The sequence below is a fragment of the Geotrypetes seraphini genome, chromosome 3, assembly GCF_902459505.1.
Source record: "Geotrypetes seraphini chromosome 3, aGeoSer1.1, whole genome shotgun sequence".
NCBI classification, from domain to species: Eukaryota; Metazoa; Chordata; class Amphibia; order Gymnophiona; family Dermophiidae; genus Geotrypetes; species Geotrypetes seraphini.
The window spans coordinates 229,949,839-229,966,355 of NC_047086.1; the positions used below are offsets into that span (position 1 = coordinate 229,949,839).

Consider the following 16,517-nt stretch of genomic DNA (forward strand, 5'->3'; position numbering starts at 1 on the left):
GGCGCTCATGTCTTGCTCTCCTTCTCAGTTGTGTGTGTCCTGCCCTCTTGATAGCAGTCCTCTTATTGATCGCTGGTCTTGGTTGTGTTGGTGCTGTTGAGCTGTTTGAGAGTGCTTGTCTCTCGGTGTGTTGTGTGACTAGATAATAATAAACAACAAACAAAAGATCAGTAGAACAATAACTGGATGTTACTTACGCATTGGGGCTCCCTGTTAGTCGGCCTTGCTTCCTGGCTCCTTCTGCAGGCTCCTTTGCAAAGGCGCTCTTGCTAAGGCGAGCGCCTTTGCCGCACGCCTTCGCCTGGCGCCGAACGGCTAGGCGCCGTTGGCTCCTCCCCTTTCAAGGGGGAGTCCGGCGCTGGCTCTGACGCGTTGGGGGGGGCGGAGCGAACTCTCGCCGCTTCCCCGAGCCCTGTCTCCTCTTCCCTCCGCTTGTTTTTCTGGTGCTCGGCACCAAACGCTGCCCCTCTCTTACCTGAAGCAAATCTTCAGGTTCGCTGCTCTTTCCTCTCTCAAAGCACCGCGTGTGCCGCGTTGGCTCCTCCCCTTTCAAGGGGGAGTCCGGCGCTGGCTCTGACGCGTTGGGGGGGGCGGAGCGAAGTCTCGCCGCTTCCCCGAGCCCTGTCTCCTCTTCCCTCCGCTTGTTTTTCTGGTGCTCGGCACCAAACGCTGCCCCTCTCTTACCTGAAGCAAATCTTCAGGTTCGCTGCTCTTTCCTCTCTCAAAGCACCGCGTGTGCCGCGTTGGCTCCTCCCCTTTCAAGGGGGAGTCCGGCGCTGGCTCTGACGCGTTGGGGGGGGCGGAGCGAACTCTCGCCGCTTCCCCGAGCCCTGTCTCCTCTTCCCTCCGCTTGTTTTTCTGGTGCTCGGCACCAAACGCTGCCCCTCTCTTACCTGAAGCAAATCTTCAGGTTCGCTGCTCTTTCCTCTCTCAAAGCACCGCGTGAGAAAGATAATTGGTCAGTCAGGGCCGGGCCTCGAGAAGGGCTCGATGAAGTCGAGGCGTCCTGATCCACCGAGGCTGAGGATCGGCAGGGAGAGAATGATCCCACAATGTCCTCGAGTTCCGGCATAGGAGGAGGAGGCGAGTAATCTGGCAGAGAATATTCCCTAAAGGGCTGCTTATGACGAGGCGAGGCATGCCTCGAAGAATGCCTCGATGAATGTCTCGAGCGACGACCCGAACTGTGTCTAGAAGCAGGCCTCGAGCGTTGAGGCGAGCAAAGCCCAGACGAGGCATCCAGCGAGTAGATGGGATTGGAGGCAGTGGATCGAAGCAGAGGAGGCTGAGAAGAAGCCCCTCGAGGCACCCCCCAAGGCTCGAGGCTCGGCATCAAGTAGGAAGGTTCCGCTCCAGGCAGGGAGGAGGATTCAGCGCCATGCATCGAGTGAATTGACGGCGGCATGGGCAAAGACTCTACTCCTTGCGATGCATGCCCCGAAGCCAGACCAGACACTTGCCAAAACTCGGCTCCCAGCAGCGAGAGTGTGCGTCAAGGAGGCACCGGAGGCGGCTCGACCTCGCGGGAGGCTTCCGCGTGCCCAGGCTGGATTTGGGAGAGAAGTGTCAGCCCAATCTTAGTAAAGAGCTCGACAAATCACTTCTCCATCATGGCATGGAACAAAGCCAGCAAAGAGGGATCCGCATCCGCAATGGGACCTCCTGCACGGACATCGCTTACTCGGCCACCAAGGGGCTTGGGCTTAGAAGCCTTGGGCACCTTGAGCACCACTGGAGGAATGGGAGGCTGCGTTACCTGACCTGAGGAGACAGCGGAAGGCACCGCAGCAGGCGTTGGAGTCGAAGCTGGCACGAATGAGGCAGGCTTGAGCAGACTCAAGGCCAAAGAGGAAGCTGAAGGCGTAGCGCTCTGCAATAAGGGCAGCTCCGGCGACGCCTCCATGCTGAACAGCGACTCCCACAAGATGCAGCGACGCTTAAAAGCACGTGCTGTAAGTGTGGAGCAAGGCCGGCATGATTTCGGAAAATGTTGAGGCCCGAGACACTGAATACAGCGTCGATGAGGGTCCGTCAACGAAACTGCGCACTGGCACTTGACACACTTTTCAAAACCGGTGACAGGCCGGGACATAGGCCGAAAAAGCTCCGCCGCAAGATTGAAGCCGCGGCCACGCGGCCTGCCCGGTCGAACGAACGAAATTTTTTATTTTTTTTTTTGAAAAAGAAAACGCAACGTGAACCAACGCTAATGAGCAAATAAAACCCAAAACCGCGGACACAGAAGGCAGAAGTGAAGGGACTTCGCGCAGAGAGTCGAAGATGGACTTCTCGGCTCTGCGGAAGAGTAAGAACTGAGGAGACGCGCCCGGTGCATCAGGCGGGAAGGCACTCGCACATGCGCGGTGCGGGCAGCTCAAAACTTCTAAAGTTTCTACAAGCAGGTATGCTTGTGAGATGTCCGTATCGGGGCTCCGTTGGAGGACGTCACCCACTAGTGAGAATACCTGCCTGCTTGTCCTGGGATAAAAAATTTTTTCGGCCAATGCGGCCCAGGGAAGCCAAAAGGTTGGACACCCCTGGTCTAAAACCTAGGTCCACATAGATCCTGGAATTTACATCAAGGAGAGACTTGTTGGCAGAAAGCCTCAGAGCAGGTCTCTGAAGGATTTTCATCATCAGCGCAGCTGGATCCTTCAGGTAACATAGGCATGAGGTGAGCTGAGGAGGAGATGCTGACTCGTGGAGAGATGGGGTGTTGCTACTAGTGCTACCCGATTTCCGATTCGATTCACTTAGGGTGAATTGATTCGAATCGATTCGTGGTTTGTTTAGTTTTTTTAAAAAATTGGCTTCCCGATTCGGTGACTGACCCTCTCCCTTTGCCCCCTTAAGCAGGAGCAGCAGCGCTGCCCCTTGCTGGCCAGCCGCTCCCACTCCTGCTTTAGGGAACAAGGGTCGGTCGGGAAGTGTCCCCCCTGGCCTCCCGCTCTTACCTAAATTACGGCAGCCTGCAGAGGATCGCCAGTGCTTTCGGCCTCAGCAGCTGTCATTCCTTCTGCCGCGATCCTATCCCTGATGTCAGAGGGGGGCAGGACTGCAGCAAAGGAAACAGGTGCAGAGGCCGATGGCAGCCTGAAAGGATCATTAAAGCACCAGTGATCCTCTCTGCAGGATGCTCCGCTGCTGTAATTAGCTAAAGGTAAAGAGCGGGAGGCCGGGGGGTGAGTGACATGCACACCTTTGGGGGGGGAGTAGGTGACATGCACGCCTTCAGGGAGCAACATGCACACCTTCAGGGGGGCCTGGCGTAGAAGTATACAAAGGGAGGGAAGGGGTTCAAAGAGACATGCATATACTGGACTGGAGGGAGGGAGGGAAGAAATAATGGGTCTAAAAACAGAGGAGAGGGAGAAAGATGGTGGACAATGGGATTTAGGGAAGGAACAGAAAGGGAGAGAAGTTGGACACAAGGGATGTTGTGGAGGGGGGATAGAGATACTGGATAGGAGGGTAGTTGGGAAAAGAAAGAGAGAGATGGTGGACCCTAGGGTGGTGGTGGAAGGAGGAAGAGATGCTGGATGAAAGGGTGGTTGAGAAAAGGAGAAATGGTGGATCTGGGGATGGTGGGGTCCATCGCTGCAGCTGGATGGTTAGCACGGAGAAAGAAAAAGACCCTGGCAAGCGAGTTATCAGAATACAAACAGAGCCTGGGACAAACATAATTTGAATGATGAACAGACAACAAAAGGTAGAAAAAATAATTTTATTTTCTGTTTTGTGATTACAATGTCAGATTTGAAATGTGTATCCTGCCAGAGCTGGTGTTAGACCGCAAATGTGAGCTAGGATTTAACAGAGAGGAAAAGTAATTTTTGTTTATTTTGTTTACACAACAGCACCAGTGTGGCTAGGAGAGGGCAAAGGGGGTGAAGAGGCTATAAAATAAACCCATCAGGATGTTTGGGGGGAAAACCCCCAAAAACAAACACACACCTAATTGGGCAGAAAAATCAAATCGAAAAATTCATTCAATAGGCTGAATCAAACCAAATTTCCCCCCCCCCCAGAATCGAGCAGCACTAATCTACAGCACAAAACAGGAAACAAAAGAAAAGAGGGGGTGCGGGGAACTCTCCACTACACATATCAAATCTGCTCATGAACAACAAATGTAAACAAATAGAGCCCCAAGGCCAAACTTTGTATAATAACAATTTGAACAATAAAACAATTGAAAACAGCATAAATTTGGTTATAGGAGATACAGCCTGAGGGTCAGAAGGGGGCAACCACCCGGGGACCCGCAAACCTTACATAAAGAAACAAGGATGGAATTCTTAGGCTGGTCAAAGACAGAAATCCAGCTTACTAGTTACTGGGCAGGCGACCTACAAATCAAGTTTCAAGTTTATTAAAAAAAAATTTTAAACCACTTAATCAGGTTTCTAAGTGGTGTACAATATAAAAACAATTTAAAAGTTAGGGATACTAAACTATACCAACATAGATTAGTAAGACGCATAATGAGACGTATGGACTAAATTCAAACAGTAGTGAGGAAGGGTGAGAACTACAATTGTGAGAAAAAGAGCACAATAAAAAGGGAAAAAAAAAGGTTAGGGTAAAAATCAATGAAGCTTGTTTTAGTCCTTAAAAGGACAGTTATTGTCCAAAAGCATCCTGGAAGAAGAATGTTTTAATTTTGATTTGAATTGATTTATTACAGATTCACTGCGCAAATTAGGCAGCGAGTTCCAAAGAGAAGGGGCAGTGACAGCAAAATTATTGGATCGCAGCGTATTGATACATTTTAGTGATGGTATGACAAGAAGGTTCTGTGACACTGAGCGAAGCGATTTTGAAGGAATTAAGTCTTATCAATAAACTCTGGTTGATTATTTAAACGTGTTGTAAAAGTTAAAAGTAAGATTTTATAACTAATTCTATGTTCAACGGGTAACCAATGCGCACTGAACAGGAGAGGTGAAACATTATCATATTTCTTAGCGCCATAGATAATCTTGATAGCTGTATTATACACTAACTGAAGGCATCCAATTTCCTTTTTTGTAGGGTATTACAGCAATCTATACAAGAAATTACTAGAGAATGGATCAATGTATTCAATGAAGCTGGTTCTAGTAATTTAGCGAGAGAATATATCATTCTAAGACAATGAAAACATTTCTGGACAGCTGTACTATCAGCTGCACATGGCTGCGACAAACACCGACGAGCCTCAGAATAAACAGGACTACTACTGCTGCACTAAAACCCAACGAGGAGAACAAGTGCGAACATGAAATCGTACCACTACTGCCACGCTGTAACCAACAAGGAAACCAAGCGCGTGCATGCAAAGGGCGGGAAAGTCCCAGCTCTCTCAATGGATTTCTAGTCATAAAACTTAGCCTCAATAAAATATCCATTCCTTAAACATACATTGACCGAACCCACAGTACTAAGACTCCCAAACAGAACCTGAAGTTCAAAAAACAGTAAAAAACACATACATACTCACAAACTTGTTGTTAGGGCGGGTTGAAGCCAGTAAAAGCTGGTTGTGCAGCACTAACAAGGCAGAATGTAGCAACTGTGGTCTCCCTTTTTTTAAACAGAGAAGGGAAAGAAGAGAAAATGGAGACCCAGTCAGATCCTCTATCATTGGAGGGAGGGTGAGGCAGGGACCTGGGGGGGCCCAGGTGTAACCCCTAAAGCCGGCACCGTTCAGCCGAACACCCCTATCTTACTGAAGAGAAACCTCAACAGGAGAAATAAAATTGCCATCTCACTGAAGAGAAACCTCAACAGGAGAAAATAACTATCCAGTCACAGCCAGAATTCAGGAGCTAGTTGAATAGTGACTATCACCTGCTGGGAGATAGAGCATACTGAAGATACAGGAGGAGTGCCAGCCAATAGGACCACCTGTTAATCAGTTTCTCTATCTCCGCCTGCTGGTAGATGTGTGCTATCCCATTGGTCTCTGGATTCATCTGCTGCTGTTGCTAAGGAATTCTACTTTACAGAGAGGGTGGTGGATGCCTGGTATGCGCTCCCAAGAGAGGAGGTGGAGAAGAAAATGGTGACAAAGGTGAGATGAACACAGAGAATCTAGAATAGAAAATAATAGTAAATATTGAAGGACTAAGGCTAATACTGGCATTCTTGTACGGTCTGTATATGGCCTTTTGGTTGAGGATGGGCTGGAGAGGGCTTCAAATGACTGGAGGATGAACACTTCAGTAGTTGGAACTAGAGAATGACACGGGGAAAAAATCTGTACCCTGCCACCACCCCTTCCCCATCACCACTGTCCCTGCCCCGTCCCCCTGACTAATATCCCTGCAGCATCCATACAAGCTTCAGTACTGCAATATTTAGCTTATTCCTTCCTTATAAATCAAATTTCTGGCTGATGAACTAGAGAAAGAGATGTTCAGCTGGCAGGGCTTTGTTTATAAATTTTTTATCAACACAATTAATATACCTTATTTTTCGCTCTATAAGATACACTCCCCCCCAAAAAAAAGTGGGTGGAAATAAGGGTGTGTCTTATAGAGCGAATACTAACTAACTCTCCTCCCCCTACCTTAATTTCTTCAGTGGTCCGGCACTCTGACAGTCCAGCGCTGTAGGGCAGGAGCTTTCAGCCTCCTGCCCTTCCATCCGCCTTGCTCCCCAGCAGCAGAGTCGTAGTGGCAAGAAGGCAGGCACGAGTTTTTCGCTTCCTGCCTTGCCACTCCATGAATGGCACTCTGACAGTCCAGCGCTGCAGGGCAGGAGCTTTCAGCCTCCTGCCCTTCCATCCACCTTTCTCCCCCGAGCAGCACCGGAAGAGCGGCAAGCAGGTATGTGCGAGTTTTTCGCTTCTTGCCTTGTCCTGCGCTGCTCTGTGAATGGCTGCCTGCCCCCTTCCCTCTTGCCACCTCACTGCCCTTCAGCACCCCTCACGTGGTCATTTCCCTCCCTCCCCCTTACCTTTGTGGCATATTTTAAGATTGAATAACTAGTTCAAAGTCATCAGAGCCTGGGAGCAGTAGTGTGCGTCTGTGAGCGGAAGCTTCTCCTGATGCAACTAAAAGTTGCGTCAGAGAAGCTTCCGCCCACAGACGCACACTACTGCATGCAGGCTCTGACGGCTTTGAACAAGTTATTCAATCTTAAAACATTCCACAAAGGTAAGGGGGAGGGAGATAGATAGATTCGGGTAGGAGGGACGGGCCATGCGCGATCGGTGACCGCGCGCGTTCTCCTTTAATTGCAGGGACAAGGCCATTCACCGCTCCATGGGGCGATGGATGGCCTTGTCCCCGTAACCACAGTGAGCATTTCTCCCCCCACCACCACCATTTTGGCGGGTTACCTGCGGTTACTAACAGCCACTGTGTCATTCTCTAGTTGGAACCCAAGCACAGTACTGGGTAGAGCTTTGGATTTTTGTATAGAAATAGCTAAGAAGCAAAAAAAAAACTTTTTTAAAAATTTAATCAGTGGTGTTGACTTGTGCAAGCCCTGGGAGGGGATCAGACAGTCACTGATCTCTTGCCCTTGCGGGGTAATCCGGCTTTCCTCCAGGACAGGAATCCAGACAGTACCTGTCCTGGGGAGCGAGGAGTCAAGTTTAGAACATATTTTGGGAGATGATTGGGAGCTGTCGACCCGTGCAGATTTGCTACCTAAGGTGGGGGAGACCTGGGGAGCAGTTTGCGTGTCATCATGTGGAACATTATGTGGGATCCCTCGACAGAGCACAATTGCGCTTGCATTTGGGGGCCAGGCTGCAGGAGTTGTTTGCTCGGGAGGAAGGGGGTGTCCCTCTCGGTGTCTAGCATTCATGCTATTTTGCAAGTTACAACCAGCTAAGGACTACCAGAACATCCGAGGTAAATGGGAGGGGGAATTGCAGATTAATTTGGGACATTGGGATGTAGCCTGTACCTTGAGGGTGAGGCTTGGGGTGACCCCGTGTGCTTGGTTGCAGGAAACGTATTATAGGGTGACCTTACGCGCCTATTACACTCGTACACAGTTCTATTACAGTGGAGGTCTCCCTACACCACTGTGTCATAAATGTGGGACGGGGGACACACTTTGGGACATGCCTTTTGGTCCTGCCCCATTATCCAGTGCTTCTGGAGGCATATAATCTCTTACATATCAGGGTTATTTGGGAGAGTCTTGCGCAGTACTCCAGCCCACTTTGTCTTGGATTTGCCAGCGGCTTTTGGCCATTTGCTTAGGGGGCATCGGGCTCTGTGTAGGAAGATGAGCTTACTGGCCAAGAAATGTATTCTACAGTGCTGGACGGTCCCTGATCCTCCGGTGTTTTGGCATTGGCGGAACCAGTTGGCCATCTGGGAGGTGCAAGATGCCGGAGGGGCTAGGAAGCACAATATGTTGTTCTTGAATATCTGGGAGCCATATTTGCAAGCCTTACACCCAAAGGGCCGCAGTGCGGTCTTAAGATGGGTGTCATAATCTGGGCGCTCGGTTAGTCAGGATGGGAGAGTAATGGTGAGTACTGGTGGGGCGAGGTGGAGAGTACTATTGGGGGGAGGGAGTATTGGGGAGGGGAGGTGGGGGTATAGAAAGGTTCTGGCACTAATCATGGATAGGATAAGTGGGATTAGGTGGGGGGAGGGGGTGGTGTGGCATCTTCAGGGCTCATAAGAGTCTAGGGCCTCAGAGAGCCTTTCCGCCCTCATCTCACTTGCCTATGTAGAGTAGGATGAGGGGGAGGAGTTTGGTTGATGTTACTCTTATTCTGCACATTCTTGTTATATTATTGTATATGTTGCATCATCATTAGTACTGTACACCCTTGGGATGCCCTGGCGTTATCTTTGCTGTTTGCATTAATAAAAATTTTTGAACCTAAAATTTAATCACGTTGGGCAGACTGGATGGACCATTCGGGTCTTTATCTGCCGTCATCTACTATGTTATGTTACCAGCAGGCGCTGCATCCAGAATGATGTCTTTTTTTTTTTTTTTTAAACATAGGTGCCTTAAATGTAGGCCAGCATTTTAAAGGCCTAAATTTAAGGTGACAGTCTCACGCCTACGGAGGTGCATAGATATCCAAGGCCACTTCCAGTGCAAACCATGCCCACACCAGCCTTAGGTATCACAATGTTGTGCTTCCATAGGCACGAGACAGCATCCCAATTGGTTTGTTAGAAGGTGGTTGGATGACTACCACCACCTAAATTCAGGATGCAATTCGGAGAATCTGACCCAAAATGCATTTGTATCAATGTATCATTACCGAGTGTAAAAACATAAAAGTTATGACTATAACACAAAGCAATTTGCTCCGTTAAGCGAAAATAGCATATTTTAAGAAAAGCAGAGTTATGTACTACAGTGGCTTTGAGGGACCCCACGATAGACTTTACAAAGTTTTAAAAATTATTTTCTGATTAAGCACAAATTAATATGAAAAACTTCAAATCGTAGTTTCTCCAACTTTAGGTTTTTCTGGACAACCCTAACAAACTTAGAATAAATAATATCGGGGGAGGGAGGACCTCACATTTGTATTAAGTTTCTAACAATTATATTATCTTATGAAACAATTTTTTTCTCTAGCAAAAACTAAAAGATTAAACCAGTGTAAATACCTATAGGAACATTAAGGAAATAGGCTGCTACAAATTAGAAGAATATGAGATATATAGGTGTCACAGAAGCAAGAAGAAAAAGTAGATTTAAGGGAGTTGGCAAAGTGGTCTTTGGAAAGTGTTTTATAAGACAGATATGCACTAAACATATATTTCACTCGCTGCATGAAGACGCAGATAGTAGGATAGAGTAACTAAGAAATAGGACTTTGCAATTCATATCAGTGCAAGAAGGAGTTGGGACAGTGAAAGCGCATGTACTGGAAGGTGCAGGAGATGGGCCGCACCAGCCTCACACTGCACGTGTTCAGTGCCCCCCATGGTCTCGATGCGAAATCAAGTCACGGTACCAACGACTTTAACAAACATTTTCTCCTTCCTCCCCTATAACATTTCCCTCCACGAGTTCAACGACCTGGATAAAAGGCCGATAGCCCGCGATTTAGCCCCTAGCCGCAGGGCACACTTACATGTCGGTGGCGGGCTGGTCGGTCACACTGTATCGCGGCGAGGCCCTGCTCAGCGGCGGCTCTTCACACACACACACACACTGTACCTTCGCTCTATCACGCGCGCCTTTGTTCTCGAGGGTTTCTACAACCGTTAAGTCCCACAGATCCAACCTCGCCGGGTAGGCAGGAGGCCCTTATCCCGAAGGTAAGAGAGATGGAATATTAGTTTATTTACTAGCGCCCTTCCCACACTAACGCGTTCGTTTCCGCGAGCGGCGAGGCGACTCCTGCACGCGCGCTTTCTGGATTACTACTCCCTACCACTACAACCCCTCACACCGACCGATTGCTCTCGCACACCCCGAGCACTGCGCCTGCGCAGCGCCCGCCATGCATCGCGCGCGCTGGTGACGCAGCGAAATTCTTTCTCAAAAGGTGCGGAGCTGAAGGGGTAGTAGGCGTCACAGCCGCAAGACTTCACGTATTTTCTAGAATATACCCGGCTGCGGCTGTCTGGGACATGCCCCTTTCGTAGTATTCCCCGGCCCCGCCCACTTCTCAAATTTCACGGCTCGTGTCATAACCTCGCTGTAATTCGTTCTCCAGTCCACTCCAGTACGTTCGCGCTGAATTCTCTTAGATGCCGCCGTTTGTTACCTAGGCGACAGCCACTCTAGCTTGCTCCATGGTGGGAATGGTAGTCATGTCTACATTACAGTTTTCTATTGTACTAATGCTCAATCTGTATTGTAATGTATCTCCTGTAGGATCTTTGTGCTAAATTGAATCTCCTTAAATTATATGCAAGTCACCTTGGCATAATGCACTTATAAAATCCCAGATTAGATTAGTAAATGAGAGCAGCTAAAAACAAGTAGGATAATACATAGGGTCATAGGCAGGATTGGAGTTTTGTTATGCATGTTATATTCTCAGTGAAACAATGAAACATTGGTCTTCAGTCTGCAGTGTGTCCAGTTTCAGCCTTCTTCTCCACAATACAATACATTTTGCCAACAGCATAATAGAATGAATTCCATCTAGTAACATTTGGTACAGCAAGTGTGGTTTCTGATGTTGTGTATACTATTTCAGCTGCCTGTGGACTTGTACTGCACGTGTTCCAGAGGGCACTGTATTTTGCCAAGATTCTAAGGCTTAACTTCTTGTAATTTGCATCTTCATTGGCCCTTTCTGAATCAGACACAGCAGTCAAGTTCATTGTGGGAGTAGTACAATGATGGTGAGATGAAAGTGTTGCTTCTGCATTTGCATGTTTGGTTGCTTAGGATGTCTACAATGTTTATGAAGGGCACAATTTGTGTTGGTTCTATGACTGTTGTTTCTGTCTCTGAGAACACCTTAACAAAATTTGATCCGTTGTAAGTAACTGTGCGGAGAACTTTGTCAGTGATATGAAATTTGGAGTGACTCTTCTTGAGTGTGAATGTAATCAGGTCGAACAAGCTTGGTCACTTTTTAAGGATATGGCCATCGAGGTGCATAATCTATATATATGGCGTATCAACAAGGGATCCAAGAAGAAAAAGAACAAAGAACCGGCGTGTAAAGGAAGCGATCAGAGACAAAAAAAACCCTTAATTTAAGGAATGGAAAAGGTCAAAAACTGATGAAAACTGGAATAAGCACAAACAACATCAATGCAGGTGCCATAAGGCGGTAAAAGGGGCCAAAAGAGACTACGAGGAGAAAATAGCCAAGGAGGCAAAAAATTTCAAGCCATTCTTTCGATATATTAAGGAGAAACGACCCACGAAGGAAGTAGTGGGACCGTGGGATGACCAAGGAATAAAGGGAGCGCTAAAGGAGGACAAAGCAATCACCGACAAACTGAACACATTTTTTGTGTCTGTATTTACCCCAAGTCCCAGGAAAGGCTTGTATGGAACTTAGGAGTTCTGATCGACAAGTCGATGAAGCCGTCCATGCAATGTGCAGCGGAGGCGAAAAGGGCAAACAGAATGCTAGGAATTATAAAGAAGGGGATCACGAACAGATCGGAGGTTATCATGCTACTGTTCTGGGCCATGGTGCGCCCTCACCTGGAGTACTGTGTCCAGCACTGGTCGCCATACATGAAGAAGGACACAGTACTACTCGAAAGGGTCCAGAGAAGAGCAACTAAGATGGTTATGGGGCAGGAGGAGTTGCCGTACAGCGAAAGATTAGAGAAACTCGGCCTTTTCTCCCTCAAACAGAGGAGATTGAGAGGGGACATGATTGAAACATTCAAGGTACTGAAGGGAATAGACTTAGTGGAAAAGGACAGGTTGTTCACTCTCTCCAAGGTAGGGAGAACGAGAGGGCACTCTCTAAAATTTAAAGGGGATAGATTCCATATGAACGTAAGGAAGTTCTTCACCCAGAGAGTGGTAGAAAACTGGAATGCTCTTCTGGAGTCTGTCATAGGGGAAAACACCCTCCAGGGATTCAAGACCAAGCTCGATAAGTTCCTGCTGAACCAGAATGTAAGCAGGTAGGGCTAGTCTCAGGGCGCTGGTCTTTAACCAGAGGGCCGCCACGTGAGCGGACTGCTGGGCACGATGGACCACTGGTCTGACCCAGCAGCGGCAATTCTTTTGAAAGTATGTCATCTTTGCAAATGTGAGCTTGCCAATGGTGCAAATTTTTGTTCCAACTTCTGATCTCAATCCAGTATATGGTAACTCCAAAAAAGCTTGTTGTGGGAGGTCCATATGTCCACTGTTGTGCAGACTTCAGTAACAAGTAACAGCTTATTCTGAAAGTTGTCTTAATCTTATCATACTGGTCCTCAATGTGTCCAGTAAGAGCCTAGTGAGACAATACAATTTTGCCTGGTTGAAGACCAGTGACCAACTGAATTAATTCTGGTGGCTTGACCACTGAGAAGGCTTGTATGTCCCCAATTATAAAATTTGTGATGAGAACATTGACCCTTTTCTGTGACACAATGATGCCCCTGTTAGGGCTCCATGAAGCAGCCAAAGTTTGCCATTTCTTTGGCAAGGATTCTGATGCATTTGATGAACAGCTTACTGATCTCTTCAATGAAGGCAGTTTATCTTGGGCAGTTGGATAGATGTTTTGCAGGTGCTTCTTAAGATTTGTTGTAGTATTGATTGCACAGCTGTAGGTCTGCTTAGAAGCTGGCAGAAAAAGTTTGCAACATACATGGATATTTCTGCTGTCTGATCTTACTAGTGTAAAAAAATTCAGTGAAGACTGAACACTTAAACGAGCTTGCGTTGTGATTATAATTTTTCTCCATTGTGGGCTTACTGAGGGTTAGGCCGCAGCCAGCATTCATATCCTCAAGGGTCACCCGTTTTTCAGAACTCTGACAAGGTGCTTTTCCAGTCCACATGTCTTTGTCACTGCCTCATTTTTATCTCAGGGTGAGAATATCTAATGTCCACAGTAGTCCTTCTTGGAGCGTTTAGGGTAGCGGTCTCAAACACGCGGCCCGCAGCCCACATGTGGCTCTCCAAGTTTTATTTGCGGCCCGCGGTCGACTGGATCATTCCCTTCCTTTTTGAGCAGCAGCGGGTCTGGCCGGTTCGTTCCGTTCAAAGCCGCGGGTTGGCGGTTCCTTGCGCTATTCACTCCTGCATCGGAAGCCTCTCTGACATCACAATATGAGAGAGGCTTCAGACGCAGGCGCGGATCTTGCAAGGAGCCGTCACCCGCGGCTTTGAATGGAATGAGCTGGCCAGACACGCTGCTGCTCCAGTGGCGTACCAAGGGGGGGGCAGTCCGCACAGATGGTCACCCTCCATTGTTCTTCCTAGAGTGCAGCTCGCGGCTCGTCTAGAGCAGGGGTGCCCAACTGCTTCCCTTCCCTTCTCACCGCTGCCATCGGAGAACAGGCTGACACCATGCTCTTTGATCTCCCTGCTTCTCTCGCCGCCCGACCTCAATTCTGACGTCGAGAGGACGTTCTGGCTAGCCAATCGCTGCCTGGCTGCCCGGAACGTCCTTTCTGACGTTAGAATTGACGTCGGGCGGCGAGAGTTGGTCGGCCCTTTGGAGATCTCGGCCTGTTCCCGATGGCGGCAGCAGCAGCCTATTGCCCGGCGGCGGTAGCATGGGGGAGGGCAGGAAGGAAGAAAGAAAGAAGGGGGGGGACAGGGAGCCAGAAGGAAGAAAGAAAGAAGGGGGGGGACAGGGAGCCAGAAACAAAGCAAAAAATGGGACACGGAATCAGAGAAAGACAGACATAGAGAAAGAAAGAAAAAGTTGGGGGAGGGAATGAGGTCTGGAGGAGAGGAAGCATACAGGGAAGAAGTATTGGATGCACAGTCAGAAGAATAAAGTGCAACCAGAGACTGATGAAATTACCAAACAAAGGTAGGAAAATGATTTTATATTCAATTTAGTAATTGAAATGTGCCACTTTTGAGAAAGAAAAGATATTAAACTTTAAATGTGAGTGCTGCAGAAAAAATAGAGTACTTGGAGGGCCGCAGAAAAAATAGTTAATGTCTTATTAAAGAAATAACAATTTTGCATAAGGTAAAACTGTTAAAGGAAAGTTTTATAAACTACTAGTCTTTAAGCCCGTTACATTAACGGGTGCTAGAACATATGTGTGTGTGTCTGTCTTTATTTCTTTCTCTCTCTCTCCTTAGCCGCTTTCTTTCTTTCTGCCTTTATTTTTCCTTGGCTGTCCTCTGTTCCTTTTTCTTCACCCCCCCTGTCCATCAGCATCTCTTTCCTTCTCCCCCTGTCCAGCAGTAGGCATCCCTTCCTTTTTTATCCTCCCTCCTCCTTCTTATCCCTATGATACTCTTACCTTGCTCTGTCCCTGATCAGAGGTTCCCGACAGCCGCCCAGTTGCACCCATTGGAAAAGTTCCCGCTGCCACATCCCGCACCTCTCCTGACGCGACTCCCGCTGTCCTTTCTGTCTGTCTGTGTCCCTGGCCCCCTTTGCCTGTCTGTCTTTCTGTGTATCTCCCTGCCCCTGTGTCTTTCTTCTTTCTCCCTCTGTCTGTCTGTCCAAAGCAGCATTCCATCCCCCTCCATTTCCCTCCCCCCACACCAGTTCCCTGTGCACCTGCCCCTGTGTCTTTCTTATTTTCTTTGTGTTTCCCTTCCTCTCTCTGTCTGTCTGTCCAAAGCAGCATTCCCTCCCCCTCCATTTCCCTCCCCCCCCCACCAGTTCCCTGTGCAGCAGCATTAGCGTTTCCTCTAACCCCCCCCCCCTTTCCCTTCCCGCGGTCCGGACTACAAACGTGGTGATTACAGCAGCGCTTGCATCAGTCTCCACACGCTGCTTCGGGTCCTTCTACTGCCCTGATTTACTCTGGCACGTCCCTGATGACATCATCAGAGATGTGGCAGAGCAAATCAGGGCAGTAGAAGGGCCCGAAGCAGCGTGTGAAGACTGATGCACACGCTGCTGGAATCGCCATTCGGGCCTGCGGGAAGAGAAGGGGGTGGGTGTCAAAGGAGGAACGGAGATCGTCGTCTGGCTGCGGTCAGGCTTGTGGAGAGCAGGGAGGCTGTGGGGAAGAGAAGGGGGTGGGTGGCAAAGGAGGAATGGAGATCGGCGGCGGAAGGAGGAACGGAGATCGGCGTCTGACTGCGGTCGGGCTTGTGTAGAGCAGGGAGGCTGTGACGTATTAAGCGAGCAGGTGGTGACGTAAAACCCGCGCATGCGCACTCGTGTTTTCGCGACGGATCAGGGAACACGTTTTTTTAGAGCGCATGCCCGGCCTATCATTTTATTCTATTAGATAAAGAGATTAACCGCATGCAAAATTGTCATTTCTTTAATAAGATATTAACTTTTTTTTTCTGCGGCCCTCCAAGTACCTACAAATCCAAAATGTGGCCCCGCAAAGGGTTTGAGTTTGAGACCACTGGTTTAGGGCCTCTTAGCCAATTCAGAGACCCTTTTTATTATTATTAACAGCACAGTCAAGCTCTGCAGGTGGTTGCAACTCAGGGACATTTCCGCTAGCTACAGAGCTTGGAGATTTCTGGCTACCAGACTGGAGAAGGTGGTCTTCCAACAGGTAAGGTTTTGGGATACCAAGCCACAGCAAGGAAGGTGGCTAATTTTTGGTAGACCTGGGCCCAGTGACATACTTAGCATATATGATACCCGGGGCCCATAATTTTTTAACACCCCCTCCTCTATATGAAAATCATGATTTTTAGTAATAATTCACATGTTGCACAATAAAAGCAGAGTGCAGACACACAAAACTGGATTTTCAGACATGCTGGTTTTGCTAAAATAATAATAATAATTGTATTCTTATATACCGCCAAAGCCATAGTAGTTCGGTTTACAATAAGAAGAGCTGGACAATCAGCGAAATAATCACAATGAAAAGTCGTCTAATACATGTAAGTAGGATAAAGAGCTAATCTAATATAATAAAACGGTAAGCCGCACATGCGCACTTCCTAAGCGTTCGTCCGTTTTCTGTGAGCTGTAGCTAGGAAGTGCGCATGCACGGCTCACC

At 48.2% G+C, this 16,517-nt stretch overlaps 1 protein-coding gene across 3 annotated transcripts in view; it reads right to left on the reverse strand.

The window, feature by feature from the left end:
• Positions 1–10,550, reverse strand: part of PTGES3 (prostaglandin E synthase 3) — a 226,396-nt gene extending 215,846 nt beyond the window's left edge. For all 3 annotated transcript variants that reach the window (XR_004538764.1, XM_033937297.1, XM_033937296.1), the window contains exon 1: positions 10,058–10,550. Coding sequence is in view for 2 of the 3 variants with exons in the window: in XM_033937297.1 (XP_033793188.1) it covers positions 10,058–10,059 (2 nt within the window). In the remaining variant the exon portion in view is untranslated. The remainder of the gene's footprint in view (positions 1–10,057) is intronic.
• Positions 10,551–16,517: the final 5,967 nt, after the last annotated feature.